The following is a 14,587-nucleotide window of genomic DNA, read 5'->3' as shown; positions in this document are numbered from 1 at the left end:
TAGAAACATCAGGCAGAACGAGGACAGCCGTACCAGGAAGGCCAGGGTGCCACACTCTTCATGGAGAAGAATGAAACGCCTGAGTATAAAGGCAGATGCGTGAGAACCGTCCGCGTGTGCAGCCGTGGCGGGTGCCCCGGCCCCAGACTCACCTGTTGGCAGCTGTGCCAGGGAAATGCCAGTCACACACTGTGCTTAGTAAGGGAGGGACACCAAAAAAAAAAAGGCAACTTAAAAAAAACTCACATGCAATTAGTACACCATTCTCAGGCTGTTAAAATGTTTAATAAATGCACAAAAGGAAGACATATATAAAAAGCAGAAGTTCATCACAAAATCAAATTGGGATACAATCACCAGAAGGCAGTCACCATTAAATACATCAACGTACTTTACAAATGTTTCACTCAGCACAGAGAACGCAGCAAAGTCACCCCCGACGCGGGGACGGCACATCCTGATTTAACTCTCGCCTGTTTAAAAACAGGGTGTGGAGACCGCAGGAGGACACGGCAAAGCGCTGGGAGCTGAGCCGGGGAAATCACTGATCAGTAATCCGTCAGGTTAATGACGCTGCAAAGGAGTTCCTGCAGGAACGTGTTCGGGTGCAGAAACAAACATGCCCAGCGCCTCTGGAGTTTCTCCAGGATGACCTCTGGCCAAGTCCGTGGCACATGGATGCGCTGCACGGCCGGGTCCTTGCCACCGACACTCACGCTGAGACCGCGTTGGTTCTGCGAGCATCACTGCTCCTCTGTGAGAGGAAACACGCTGAACCGAGATGTGCGAGTGCCGCTCCCCTGGCTTTGGGGCTGGACCCACTCGGGACGGGGCGCCCTACTCAGGCCCTGCGTGCTGTGTCCTCCAGGCCGTCTGCCGTTGTCACCCTCCCGCGGGGGCTACAGAGCACAGCTACGGGATTCGGGTATCGTGTTAACAGTGAGGAGGTGAGTTACCGCAGAACTAAAACGTGTTGAGTGAAATTAAAATGCAGTGGGAAAAAGTAAGGAGACAGAACTTGGTGGTTAGTTCACAAGCCTGATTCTACCCCAGAGCACTGAAGGGCAGAAACGGTTTCCATCCCACACACCCAAAACCACAGGAAGTCGTACTGCACGCTGAGGGCGGGGCGCGGAGACTGGCGGGTGATAAACACAGCTTCAACCACGAAGTAAACGGAGAAAGGCAGGGACCGCCACCAGCCTGCAGACTTGCTGCGCGACACCTCCAGGAACGCAGGCTGGTGCGGAGGGAGGAGACGCAGGCCTGCCCTGCCCCTTTCCTAACAGGTCACATCCTGTCTGGGTGTCACATCTGTGTCCACCTGAGTGACTTTCCAAGCTAATGTGTCATGGTTTTGGTGTCCAGCCTGAGGATTCAGTGTCAGTCCAGGGACAAGCTGGCAGGCGGGTCTGATGGGTGGGAGGGGGGACAAGGGCAGCTTGGGAGACCCCTCCTCCTGAACCTGAGCCAAGGCAGCGTGATCTCCGTGCCAACCGCTGCCCGTTCCTCAACAGGCACCACATCCCGGGGCCTTGGAAACCTGGTCCTTAAGCAACAACCCCGTCTTTCTCTGGCAACAAAGGCATGTGGTCTCTATGAATTCACTTGCCATTTCTGGCTCTCAAAACAATATGCCTGCTCAAGGCTCTCCCTGAATGTCAACTCCCGGCCACACAGAGGGCGAGTGCGCTGGCGCATTCCGAGGACTGGGGGCGCCGCTAACCCCAGGGGAGGGGAACAAGCAGCCCCATGTCCCTGGGCTCCCTTCGGCCTCACATGACTGTACCCTAACGGCCTACTCTGTGCAGCTGAGCAGAGTGACCGCTCCCCCCGACAGGCCAGCGGAGCCAGGCCGCCGCTCAGGGCTGGGGTGCCCTGAGCGGCCGGCGCCCCTTAGATGGTTATCTTAGGAGCAGAAAATGGGGAAATGGGCTTTTACAATCATCAAGCCTTCGGATTCACATCTTTTCTCAGACTTTCATCCGAAGGACCTTTCCAGCATGTGATAAAACGACGGCTCTCCTGACTTACAAGGAGAACAAGGCGAACAATGAGCCACGCTAATAAGCACCCCGACCTCGCCGCCCTGCGGCTGTGCCGCTGGAGAGAGCGTGTTTACACTCACGCCTCCAGGGTTTAAAAGCAAAGAACCCACAATGGAAGGGGTGACCTGAACGAACACTGCCAGGAACCCCCCACTGGCGCATTTGCAGCAAAGTGATTCCGCAGGCCCGTGAGCCTGGCCTGTGTCTGTGATGAGCAGCTGGTCTGTGACACACGGGACTTGAATGGGGTTCTGTGGCATCAAACGGCAAAGCTGTGCAGTTTTAAATCTTTATTCAACATCCAGTCGTGAACAGGATGGACACTTTGAAAGTGCAAAAACAAGTCTTTAAATGTTGTTTTAGTTTTTTAAAATCCTGCGGAAATGTTTTGATTTCTCTGGACCCTCGATGATCCAGCAAGATGATTTTGCAAAGTGGAGGCCCACTTCGGAGACTGGGGTCTTTCTTTGGGAATGTCGAAGACGAGACTAAATGCGATGAAGCCTGTACTTTTACATAAAGGAAGGGAAACAGGGGCGCAGACCAGGGGCTCAGTCTGAGAGAAGGGCACAGGGGCCGGCCCGCGCGCTCACAGCCGCCCCGCGGCGGGGCTGCCCTGTAGCGCACGCCGCGGCTGCTGCGCCCTTCCGCGCGGGCTGGGCGGGCTCTTCCTGCGCCTCGCGGGAAGCAGAGCGGCGTAAGGGCTCAGGACGGGAGGGGTCGCACGCGTGCCAGGTGCTTGGCACAACAGCGAGGTTTGCTTTGACAGCTGTGCTTGAAATTAGCATTAGACCCACATTTCAGGGTGAGGGGAGACAGCCCCGCGTCCAGGACACCCGAGGAACCCATCAGAGAATGAATTCTGTCAGCACGTCAGGTACCTCGAGCGCCACTCACGCGAGGTCCTGCCAAGCGTCAAGTGACAGGTCTCAGCTCTGAGCAGGTGCCAGAGAGGCTGGCCGGGCCCAGAACCTTGACGCCTTAATACAAAAGGTGGAGCGACACCTGAGATCGTCTCCAACCGTTTCAGATCGTCATTTTAAGACTTAAAGGCAGAGACTAAAGCAAATTCGAGAAGCACCTCCACTCCCGGTGCCCCCATGTTGACCACGTTCCGTTAGGATGCCGGGGGCCTCTGCTCCAGAGCCTCGGACGTTCCCTTTCAGGCCTTTCAGCTTAAGCACAGGGCACGGCCGGAAGCCTGGCTGCCTCTCAGGTGCTCGGTGAGCACACCTGATAAACCGAGTTTTTAGCAAAACCTCACTCCTCCCAAAATGGCCCACCTGTATGACACCCTAAGAAGTCGGGGGCCATGCATGCCATGTGTTTGCCATCCGATGCCCCTTGGGGATTAGCTCTGCAGTGAGATGCCAGCCACAGACGACCTCCCCCCCACCCAGCCCAGAAGCCAGCGTCGCAAACCGACCACAATAGGAGCATTTTTCTCTTGTGACATGCTTTTATCTGCAGAACACTTAAAGAGACTTCACAAATGCTATACTCAAACTAATGGAATACCGAAATAACACAGTTTTGATTCACAGGCACATCCATCTATTCCCCCACGCTCATTTCTTCCCCCAAACAACTCACTCAGGCAGAAAAGAACATCCACTCAAGGCGAATTTAAATTTCGAGTTTGTTCAAAAGTCCTCAATCAACACGAAGCTAGCAGCACTGAGTCCAAAAAAAAAAAAAAAAAAAAACTGGCCGACCCCCAGGTGAAGCCCCAGAGCGTGGGCAGAGCCAGCACAACAGCCACAAAGCCCCAGCATGAGACACAGAAGCCCCCAGAACGCGATGCTCTTTCTGCGGCGCCCACAGGCACGCCCACCCCAGAGACGGGGTTCACATGCTCTCCAGTCCGGGGCTGCGTCCCGACCGCGGCCCTTGGGAGCAGGGGCAGAAGCGTGGGCTACGGGGAAATACGAGAAGCAGAGACCCAGGCCACCCCCCCGCCGCGGACCTGATAGCATCTCCAGCGAGGACCACTGTCCCCCGACAGCACAGAGGCCGGCCCACGTCCCCCCTGAGGGCTGAGCTCGCCTGCGGCCCCTTCCTTTCCGTCTACACCACGGCGGCCGCACGCACTCCGGGCTCCTCTCTCTACTCCTCAGAGCTCACCTTGCCTGAGCCCCGCTTGGGCGCGCCCCTGTCGGCGCCAAAGAAGCGGCCGAGGGAGTCGAGGATGCCCGTGTCTCTGTGCCTGGGGAGGAAGGCGTGCCTGGCGTGGTCCATGGTGCTCGCCGAGGCCAGGTACTTGGATCCGTGCCTCTGGGAGGGTCTCTTCTGTGTGGCCATCACATCCAGGCCCTCCGGAGCAGCGGCACTGTCTTCTTGGATGGTCTGAAGCTCGTCTGACTCTGAAGGCCTGTCTTTGAAGGTGTTGTCCTCCCTCCCCGGGGCATCTCGGGAAAAGAGGCGGATTAAGTGGGGGCGGCCCCCGGGGTCAGCTGGGTTGGCGTCGGGCCAGGCATTCTTTGGGTCCGCTGTGCGCTTGGAGTCTGTCACCGCTGTGTCCTGCGAGGGGGTCCCATTGTTCTGGTCCGCATCTGCCTCGCCTGCAAACAACAGTGAGATGTGAATACGGCCGTGCAAAGCAGGGCGCGGACAATACAGCTTTCTTCCCGGGCTGGTGGACCGGCCGTGCCCTACAAAATCCACAGGATGCGCGGAGCGCCCTGACCGCCTCGGGCAGACCTGGCCTGAGCACCCTGCCTGCAGCCCTGTGTCTCAGAGGCCCTGGGGATGGCCTCAGGTGCTCCAGATTTGGCACCAGGCCTTCCCAGAAAACTGGCCGGAGCCAACCCAGCAAAGGCGCACACTCTCCCCTGGGTACTGTCCTCGCTGCGGGGAGACACCGGGACTGCAGGCACATTTATGGGACGTTTACTGTCTAAACGGCCACTGTGCATAAGCTAAGCGTGTGGTGAGCAGGCATTTGACAAAAGGTATTTTTAGTGTCCTTGCTAAAAATGGAACCTCCCACATATTTGGCAATTCACACCTTACAGAAATGGGGCATTTAGAATTTTTTAGTTTCCAGATTCCACAAGAGGCCTCTTGCAGGAGAGAATTGCTTATTCAGGACATTTTGAGTTGGTTTCTTTTCTGTAAGTGGTGATAGTCAGAGAGCTGACATGGGAATGGGAGGTTTCAGGTTGCAGACCACTGCCCCTCAGCTTCCCGCAGAAATAGCCTTTCTCTCAAGACTGAGGTGGGAGTAAATGAATGTCGTTTAGCTAGTTTCCCTTCCAGAGTTTATTGTTTATCCACAGAAAATGTGATTTACTCACACTTTCCTGTAATATCATCCAGCCATCGAACCTCCCGACAACCTGTTCGCTGATGTTTACCAACATCATCCACCCCTCCATCCTCCCAGCCCCCCACCCATCCACTCATCCACCCACCCCTCCATCCTCCCAGCCCCCCACCCATCCACTCATCCACCCACCCCTCCATCTTCCCAGCCCCCCACCCCTCCATCCTCCCAGCCCCCCACCCATCCACTCATCCACCCACCCCTCCATCCTCCCAGCCCCCCACCCATCCACTCATCCACCCACCCCTCCATCTTCCCAGCCCCCCACCCCTCCATCCTCCCAGCCCCCCACCCATCCACTCATCCACCCACTCCTCCATCTTCCCAGCCCCCCACCCCTCCATCCTCCCAGCCCCCCACCCATCCACTCATCCACCCACTCCTCCATCCTCCCAGCCTCCCACCCATCCATCCTCCCAGCCCCCACCCATCCACTCATCCACCCACCCATTCACTTACCCGCTTATCCATCCCCAGCCACCGTCTATCCACCCATCCATCCATCCACCCTTCCATCCTTATTCAGTGCCTAGCAAGTGTCATGGACTGCACCATATGAGCAAGATGTGGTCGCTGTTGCACGGACACAGAGGACAACGCATGCTGTGAGCTGAGTGTCCCCTCAGATGGTGCGCCCACACCCGGACCCCCAGGACCTCTGAATGTGAACTTATTTGGAAATAGGGTCTTTTGCAGAGTCATCAAGTTAAGATGGGCTTACACTGAAGAGGGGGCCCTGACCCAATGACTGCTGTCCCTCTAAGGAGACGGGGGTGGGACGCAGACAGACACTGCGAAGCGGTCATGTGACCATGGGAGCAGAGCTGGCCTCATGTGTCTGCAGGACACCTGGGACAGAGCGTCCCCAGAGCCTCGGGAGAGCATGGCCCTGCCACACCTGGCTGCAGACTCGGCCTCCGGACCGTGAGGGAAGACGCTCCTGCTGCCCCAAGCCACCCGCCCTGGGCCCTTTTCTGTGGTGAGGTGGCCCCAGGAAGCAGGCACGACGTGTGACTCCATGTCAAGTGAGACACTTAAGGGAAGAGCCGGATGAGGGGCCTCAGGGAGGCTGCTTGAGGAACGTCGGGGTGAATGAGATGTGCATCCGCGGAGCAGGATGCCCCGGGCAGAGCTCCTCAGGAACGAGCTGGGCTGGTCCCCGAGGGAGAAGAAGAGAGGCCTGGAGCTGGGGGGGGGGCCTGTGCAAGGCCTGAGGTGAGCTGGAGCTGGCCAGCGGAGGGCGAGGGGCAGGGAGGGGAGAGGGTGGGGGTCGTGGGGGAGGAGGGGAGGGAGGTGGCGATGGGAAGGTGGGGGGAGGGGGAAGGGGTTGTTTGAGACAGATCACCAGGCGGTGCAGGGCTTCCAGGGTTGAGGTGAAGTGATGACATCTTCTAGGAAAGCGCCCAGAGACGGCCAAGGAACGGGGGGTGGGCGGGGCCAGATGTCAAGGGAGGCGAAGCTTCAGCCCGGGTGCAGGTGAGCTAGGCTGCAGGTAAGGGGTGCAGGTGAGCACAGGTGAGCACAGGTGGAAGTGGCTACGGTCCAAGGGAGAGGGAGGGTGCAGGGCCAAGGTTGTGTCCTTCTACGGCAAGAAGTTTCGGCCAATCTGGGGGATGATGGCAAGGGGCGTGGTTTCCTTTTGTTACCAATATCTGGAAGCTTTTATATCCACAACACATACTTCAGAGATACATAAATTACAAAAGCCAAATGATTCCACACTCTGTCAGCAAAGTCACAGGGGTCAAGAGGCTGTCCCGTGAATGACACTCACCATGAAGTCAGTAGACTGACCCGTGTTTTCAAAGCAGAGTAACTTGCTCCCCAGGGATATCGTAGACGTTTGCTGGGGTCCCAGAGCAAGACCAGCAGCCAGACCCCGGGACCCCGCTGTGGTCCTGCTCTTGCTCCTGGGGTGCGTGTGCACGGCTCTCAGCTGCGCCTAATGCCAGCCGTGCCACCAGCCTCAGAAACACACCACTAAGAATATGGCACGTCTTTCACGGCCACGGATAAATTCAGCCACAGAGCACACCAGTATTTATCTCCCATCTAACCCCCACCCCCACCTCGCAGCAGCATGAAGCAGCAACTGGAATCTGCCATGGCCGGCTTGGAGCTGCGGGCTCCTGCTGGGCCGCGGTGCGCATCTACAGGTGCCCACGGAAGGAGCCTGATTTTGTCGCTGGGCTTCAGCTTGCGTGGCTGATATAAGTTAACGCAAATGCAGAGAGTCGGCAATGGCTGCATTGTGCGTGATTCAATGCGTTAATGAAACCCGAGCGCATCTGAATACTAACGTTTTCACCACAGTGAGCCTTTGTGTCCCTGAATATGGCTGTTTGTGAGGCACAGAAGGGCGTTTGTGTCCCGAGAGGAGCTTCTCCCGGGACACAAGGGGCACCGGGAGAAGCGAAAATCTGTGGATCTGCAGCATTTTGGGGAAGGACAAGTGCAGTTTGAATTTGCCAATTAATAACAGCTTTACTCAAATTAAAGCCCGGTGCGGAGTTTTCATCTAGACTCGAGTCACAGGGCGGAGCACTTGCTGCGTGACCGGAGAGGCCTGTATCCGGCTTTCCCAGAACGTGCCCGTGTGAGGCACTCTCTCGGTGTTCAGATTCTGTAGGAAACTGCAAGAAAACTTCTTTAAAAAGCCCACCTCATCTCTCCACTAAAATGACCCCAGAAAACTGGGGAGTGCAGGAAATGCACTGGACTTTTGAGGATGGTGACGCGAAAGTCAGGGCACGGCTTCCCGGACCGTCTCTGAGACACAGTGGAGAGGGGTTTCTGGGCCACAGAGACACCCAGCAGGACAGGGTGGAGCTAGTGGGGCAGTGTCTACTGTCCGGAGAGACCACAGGTGTCACCACCCGAGGGACGCTCCCACCCAGAGTCTCGGGTACCCCTGAGGCCCGTGCGTCGCGGGCTCCCCTCCCGCCGCATCCCAGCAGGCAGGCGCCCTGGGTCTGCAGCATTGCCTCCGGCTGCCACACCGCTGACTGCAGCTGCCTTTTGCCGCCTTAGCTGGGTCTGCTACGAGGTCTCCGCTGAGCCCCCATGTCTCGTGGCGCGTGGGGCACCCCCCGCACAGCGCTCTGGCGTGACCGTGATGATCTCCAGCCCAAGGCTCCCCTGCCTCGGGCCCTGAGGGAGCCGCCTCCTCACACCAGCCAGGCCCGACTGGCCCCGTCCCAGCGCCTGCACCCCTCTCCCCATCCTTGGCCTCTGTCGTCCTGACAAGGCTGCTGGGCCTGCCTCGCGTCCCACCCTGACCCTGACCCTGACCTGCCTGGGAGGCCCGCCCTGTCGGAACCTGGGGCTCCTCGCGTGTCCAAGGCCCATCTTGCCCAGGAGGCCACCGGCAGGGCTGGGCCCTCGGCTGCTGCTCGGGGTGGAGCGAGTGGGCAGCTGCAGTCTCTGGGCCAGAGGGTCCGCAGCTCTTGATTCTGGGACACTTAAGAATCCAGCAGACTCCCCGGCCTGTGAAAGTTCTGGCCCCAAGAATGACACTGACTTCTCAGCTCCCACTCTGCCTCCCGCCTCCAGCACCGACCGCACAGAGGGGCTTTGGCACAGGTAACACTTCCTGTACCCTCACTTCCCCCGACAGGACGTCCATCAGATATTTTGATAGATAATAAAATTTGTTTATTCATTTTGAGGGCTTTTACCTACATTTTAACCTTGGCTTTATGAAACAACTATTTTTGGTGGCAGATCTTACTAGGTTTACAGCCCAGATTTCAATTTTAGTTGTTTGGAAGATTTTCAGTTTTTATTAAGTTACAGGGAAAAAAAAAAAACCCTAAAACCAAAGTCAGCAGGAGGGGAGGGCGTTGCAGTTCAGGTAGAGTCGTGCTTAGCACGCACGCGGCCCTGGTTCAATCCCTGGTACCGCTGCTAAAGCAATAAGCAAACCTCATCACCGCCCCAGACGAGCACTAAAGCCGAAGTCAAAAATCAGTCTGATTAGCTCGGTCTGCCCCCATCACAGGGACGTCTCCCGACTCAAGGCCACGGGCTCCCAGTTCACTGTGTCCCACACTTCTTCCTGGAGGGCCTGATGGATACGATCTCCTGAGGTGCCCCGCAGACGCCCCCCCCAAACCACGTCCTGGTCATCTCTGACAGGGCCTGGAGTGTGGACGACAAGCTGGGGTTCGCCCTGTTGACACAGACGCCCAGGCAGTGGTCAGGAGGTCCACCCAGGTCATCAGGGGCCCTGCTGTCCAGCCTTTATTTTTCACTTTCCGTGTTGCAGTGTTGTTGGGTGCCCGAGGCAGAAACCGCGCAGAGACCCGGCCTGGGAGGCTCTGTAGGGGGCGGTCTCCTCCTGGGCTGGGAGGACCTTTGCACCAGGATGGGGACGCGGGCGCCGGGGCCCTCGGGAATGTCCCTCTAAACACACAGAGCTCGGAGCAGCTGTGAGCCCCCTGTCCTGGCGCACTGAGCAGCTGTCTCCTGAAGTGACTCACTCTGGTATCCCAGCTCACGGCCCCCTGAGGAGCTGTTAACCCAGAACACATCCATACGTCCAGAGGCACCAAAACGGCTACTTTCCCAACTGTTCCGGTTGAGCCCTAGCTTCTAACTTGAAGCAGCGGCACAGAACAGATGCAAGGCGCCGTCGCTGTGGAAGCCACAAAATGCAGGAAAGCTTTACTCATTTGGTCTTCGATTTGCTGTTTTTCAACTCACGGTTTTTAACTTATATTTTTAACTTATTTTTTTTAACTCATCTACTTTCCCCATCAAGCAGTATCTCACAGATGACTGAGACTGTAGAAGGCACCGCACAACGCAGGTGACCACAGCCAACACTGTTTCAGGCCCTGTCTCTCCGGGGCAAGTCAACGTGGCAAAGTAAGGATGCGCAGACCCAGGGCAAGTCCTTCAGGGAGGGCGACCTGGATCAGAAGAGGAGAGGAAATCTGAAGTCGCGTCCTTCAGAGTCAAGGAAGCTGTAAGGGGTACAGAGGCGGTGGTACGAACTAGGGAGACGTTATCCGATGCTCCAGCCCATTGCAGAAGGGACCCTGTTTCCGGAAAACCAAGAGAAGGCGATGCTGTTTCCGAAAGCCCAGAAAACCTATGCAGGAGCTTGGCCCCCAAACTGAAATACACAGCACAGCTTTCCTCGAGTGGTCTTCGTAGGTTGTGGTTCTCTTCTGGTGGGAAGATGGTTTGGGTCTGCAGTGGTGGAACTTTTACCCGGGGAAGCTTTGCGGATAAGCAGTAACTCCAGACAAGGAACCCCGCTGGCCCTGCCTGTCCACTCCCAGCCCATCGGGCACCACTCAGAACCTCCGCTTCCTTCTGCAGAATATGCTCCAGTTCCCCTCCAAGCAGAGGTGCCGGGAAGCTGGAGAAAAAGGAGCAGACACTGGTACACCAGGTCGACCTGAGCCCTGGCCAGAGTCTCATTTTTGTTGATGGTATGAAATTGATTGTTGACTATCTGAACAAAATTTCCATTTCTACTTTCTTGACACAGAGCGTGCTGATGTATGTTATCTGACAGGAGAACGTCTTGTCCCATCTCACGTGATAATGCACACAAGACAGCAACACACCCGTTCCGTCTGTGGACCGTCAACCCCTCTCCATCTGGGTCGGGGCTGGAGGCGCCGCACTGGCTGCCCGGTGTGCGGTCTGCTGGGCTCCGATCAAACGCAGATCCGGCATCTCTCCTCCCTGAAGCGGCCTCCACGGAAGAGCCAGGCTTTGGCTGCAAAGAGCAGCTTGTACTAGGGACAGCCAGTCTGGGGACCAGAGCTCCTGTCTGTCAAGTGAAGACAGGGGGGCCCATCCTGCAAGGGGGCTGCCTTACACTGACAGCCACAAACCAGGCTGTGAGCTCAGTGCCTTAGGCAGAACCTCAGGTTTAAAGGACGGGGCCAGGCGTGCAGGCTGGCAGGAGGAAGGGTGAGAGGGAGCCATCCTTCCCAGCTCACACTGCACTTGGCTGGATGCCCCATCTGAGCCAGAGGGGCACGGGGCACCTGCGTGTCTCCGATGCAGCCAGGCCGCTCTCTGCAGAGAAGCTGGCCATGCTCTTGGGCCCGTGGCGCTGTGGAATTTGCCAGTGTGGGCCAGGGCTAAGAGGACCCTTCTTGTTTGTGGAATACTTTTGGCCCTGGCTCGCTGCTCCTGGGGTCAGCAGAGAGGGCCAGGAAACAAAGAGGCCCATGGTTGTGGCCCGTGGATTTGCTACGGCAGAAATTCTGCATCTATGAGAGGCATGTAGCCGCCCGCAGGCGACCCGCGGAGATTTCTTTAAAACTTCTCCACCAACGAATCTTATCAACCCACCCATCTCACACGAATGCCTCCTTTGTGCACCCAGAACATATAGTTTTTATTTGCTCGAAATAGCTCGCCCTTTGACCCCTCCCACAGTGGGGATGGGGTCACGGGAGAGGCAGCCCTGGGGCTCCACAGGGAGCCTACTCCTCAGGGGCCCGGTTTCTCCATCACACAACCAGGGTGACAGGCCACGCGCCCAGCTTCCCAAACACAGTCGGCGTCCAGACACTGAGATTCCCAGGAGCCCGAGACCCACGCGGCTCTGCTCCCTGTGCCGCCTCTGGGGGTTCTCCCGGTGACTCTGTGCTGACCGGGGGCAGGCCCGAGAGGGTGCGGGATTCCCCAAGAAAGTGGCCTCACAGGTACCCTAAGAACTGCTTTTCAGTGGAGAAATAAGCTGAAAAATGTACTCCCACCCCCAAGGCCAATTTGACACCCTGGTGCTAAGCAAATGACAGTAGAGTTAAACTGAATTTGGCCTGCAGGACCGGAGTCCGCTGGGGTCAAACCCAGTGGGCTTTGATTCTTGGTTCTACCGTCTACGATGTGACCTTGAGCACCTGATTTAACCTCTACGCCTCAGGTGCCTCCTCGTGTCATTGTTCTGACGAGCCCCTGTGGGACGCGTGACAGCATGTTCTGAGCACTGACGCCAGTGAGTGCTCAGCAGGGGCTTTTGCCGTTACTGTTGCTATTATTATGATAGTTATAAAACTAGTCTGGGAATTCCTTGTGTAAGTTCCCACACATTTCCCACCCACCCACCCATCCACCTCGCCCCCATCCACCTATCCATTTATCCACCCACCCGCTCACCCAGCCGTCACTCATCCACCCCATCTACCCACTCACCACCTACCCATCCACCCACCCATCCATCCATCTAGCCAATGTTCATTTCATGCCTGTGTAGGTAGAATTCTAAGAATGGGCGCCCATAACCCTCACCCTTGTACATTGTCACGTTATACAGCAAAAGGAGGTTATCTGGGACTGTTGAAGCAACCACGGGAGCCTTTGGAAGACAGAATTTGCTCCGGCTGGTGACAGGAGCTGGTCAGGGAGATTGTCACCCAAGCATGAGAAGGATGGGGAGCATCGCTGCCGGCTTAAGAAAAGGAAGGACCGTGGGTAGGGTCCAGAGAGTGGCCTCTAGGACCTGAGGGTGACCCCAGCTGACAGCCAGCAAGGAAACGGGACCACACCCCTGGAACGACTCACGGCTGAATTCTGCCAGCAACCTGTGCGCACCTGGAGGTGGACTCCCCCCGGACTGCAGGGGAGGGCTGACCTGGCCGGCACCTTGATGGCAGTAGGGTGACAGAGGCAATCTCGTCAGTGGGAGGGCCTCGGGCGGGGCACGGCCCTGGCTGTGGGGTGAGAGGAATTAGCCAGACGGGAGGGGCTGGGGCTCCGGGCAGAGCTGGGGGTGGGGGCGGGTGGCAGGCCGAGCGTGGGCTCGCTGGCTGCTGCCAAGGCCATGAAAAGGGTTTGTTCTTTGTTCCAAAAGTGTGCGGTGCCACGGGGGGCTCTTTAAACTCAGAAGCAGCATAATCAAATTGACATTTTCAGAAAGTCCCTCTGGCTCTGCTGAGAAGAGTGGGCACCTGAGACCAGCAGAGACATCACGGGGCAGCCCAGGCGAGGGAGGTCGGCCTCCTGGGCGGGGGTCTGCGGACGGGGCAGGGGCCCAGTGCGGATCTCTGAGAGCTTTAGGGGATAAACATTAGGACTGGGGACAGAGGGAGAGAGAGGGTGTCATGAGAGGTCAACACCCGGGAGCCAGAAGTGCCTGTTCGTGGCCCCCATGCCCGACCCACAGATGAGAAACTGGGGGGCGAGGGCAGTGTCTGTGTGTGAACAGCCATCCAGGGGACTCGGAACACGGAGCACCTGGCAGCTTTCCATGTAATGTTTCTCAAGTGCAGGACGTTTTATGACAAGCGGGGCTTTTCCTTTGCGTTCTGTACTGAGCAGGAATCAATGTGGATTCGCCAGCAGCTGGCCTCCACGCCAGCGATGCAGAAGGTGTCGCACACGACTCCCTAGACCCAATCTGGGCCACCTGTGGTGTCACAGCCCCCGGGCTGAGAATGCGCTTTCCTTCTTAAGTGGTTAAAAAAGAAAAAAAAAACAACTAGGATTTCACAACACATAAATAAAGTTTCACCAGCACACAGCCTCACTTGTGTGCTGACAAAATCATCTTTGGCTACTTCTGGGCTCCCAGGGCAGAGCAGAGTCAGCACGATGGGGACCGTGGGGTCCGCAGAGCCTGCAGCGTCGACCACCTGCCCCTTTACAGAAGACGTCTGCTGACCTCCTTGGGCTACAGTGTAGATCTAAGCTCTAAGAACAGGAGAAACCGGAGGAACAGGGGTCAGTGTAACAGTAACAGGGTAACAGGAGGAACGGGAGCCAGTGCAGCCTTACCAGGAGACCTGAGGGTTAACGCCACGCAGCGTCACGAGAAGCAGAGTCTGAGAGTCTACCGCGCAGGAAAGAACTCACTTTTTGTACCTACGGTGCAAGTGACTATAGTAAGATGTTCTCTGTACCACTGAAGCTTTGGGACTTGACATGGAAGGTGGTTTTAAAAAGCACACTTAGTTTTAATTTCATGAATGAAACTAATGACAGCTGTTTTCAAACAAGAAGATGGATGTGTCAAAGGGAACACAGCCCCCAGGATACGGTACAGTCGGTCACACCCGGGCCACCCGGGAACCTCCGCGGGGACCCAGGGGGTGGGGCGCAAGGGCCCGGACTCACAAGGTGATGGGGAACGGGCGAACAGCGTGGCTTAATCTGACTGGACGGCTGCGAGGGCAGAGCCATCTCTAAGAGATGCGCAGATCAGGTAGCAGCGGTGAAGCCTCCACCCCTGAGCAGCTGGAGCAAG

General features: G+C 57.1%; 1 protein-coding gene across 6 annotated transcripts in view; it reads right to left on the bottom strand.

Moving 5' to 3' along the window:
- The window catches only part of MBP (myelin basic protein), an 81,146-nt gene that overhangs the window by 21,860 nt on the left and 44,699 nt on the right, over positions 1–14,587 (bottom strand). For all 6 annotated transcript variants that reach the window (XM_072952409.1, XM_072952408.1, XM_072952407.1 and 3 more), the window contains one exon: positions 4,173–4,609. In XM_072952409.1, the coding sequence (XP_072808510.1) occupies positions 4,173–4,609 (437 nt within the window). The remainder of the gene's footprint in view (positions 1–4,172; positions 4,610–14,587) is intronic.

This window comes from Vicugna pacos, chromosome 30 (assembly GCF_048564905.1).
Source record: "Vicugna pacos chromosome 30, VicPac4, whole genome shotgun sequence".
NCBI lineage: Eukaryota > Metazoa > Chordata > Mammalia > Artiodactyla > Camelidae > Vicugna > Vicugna pacos.
The sequence above is the reverse complement of the archived record's forward strand: the minus strand, read 5'-3'. Positions and strand labels throughout refer to the sequence as shown.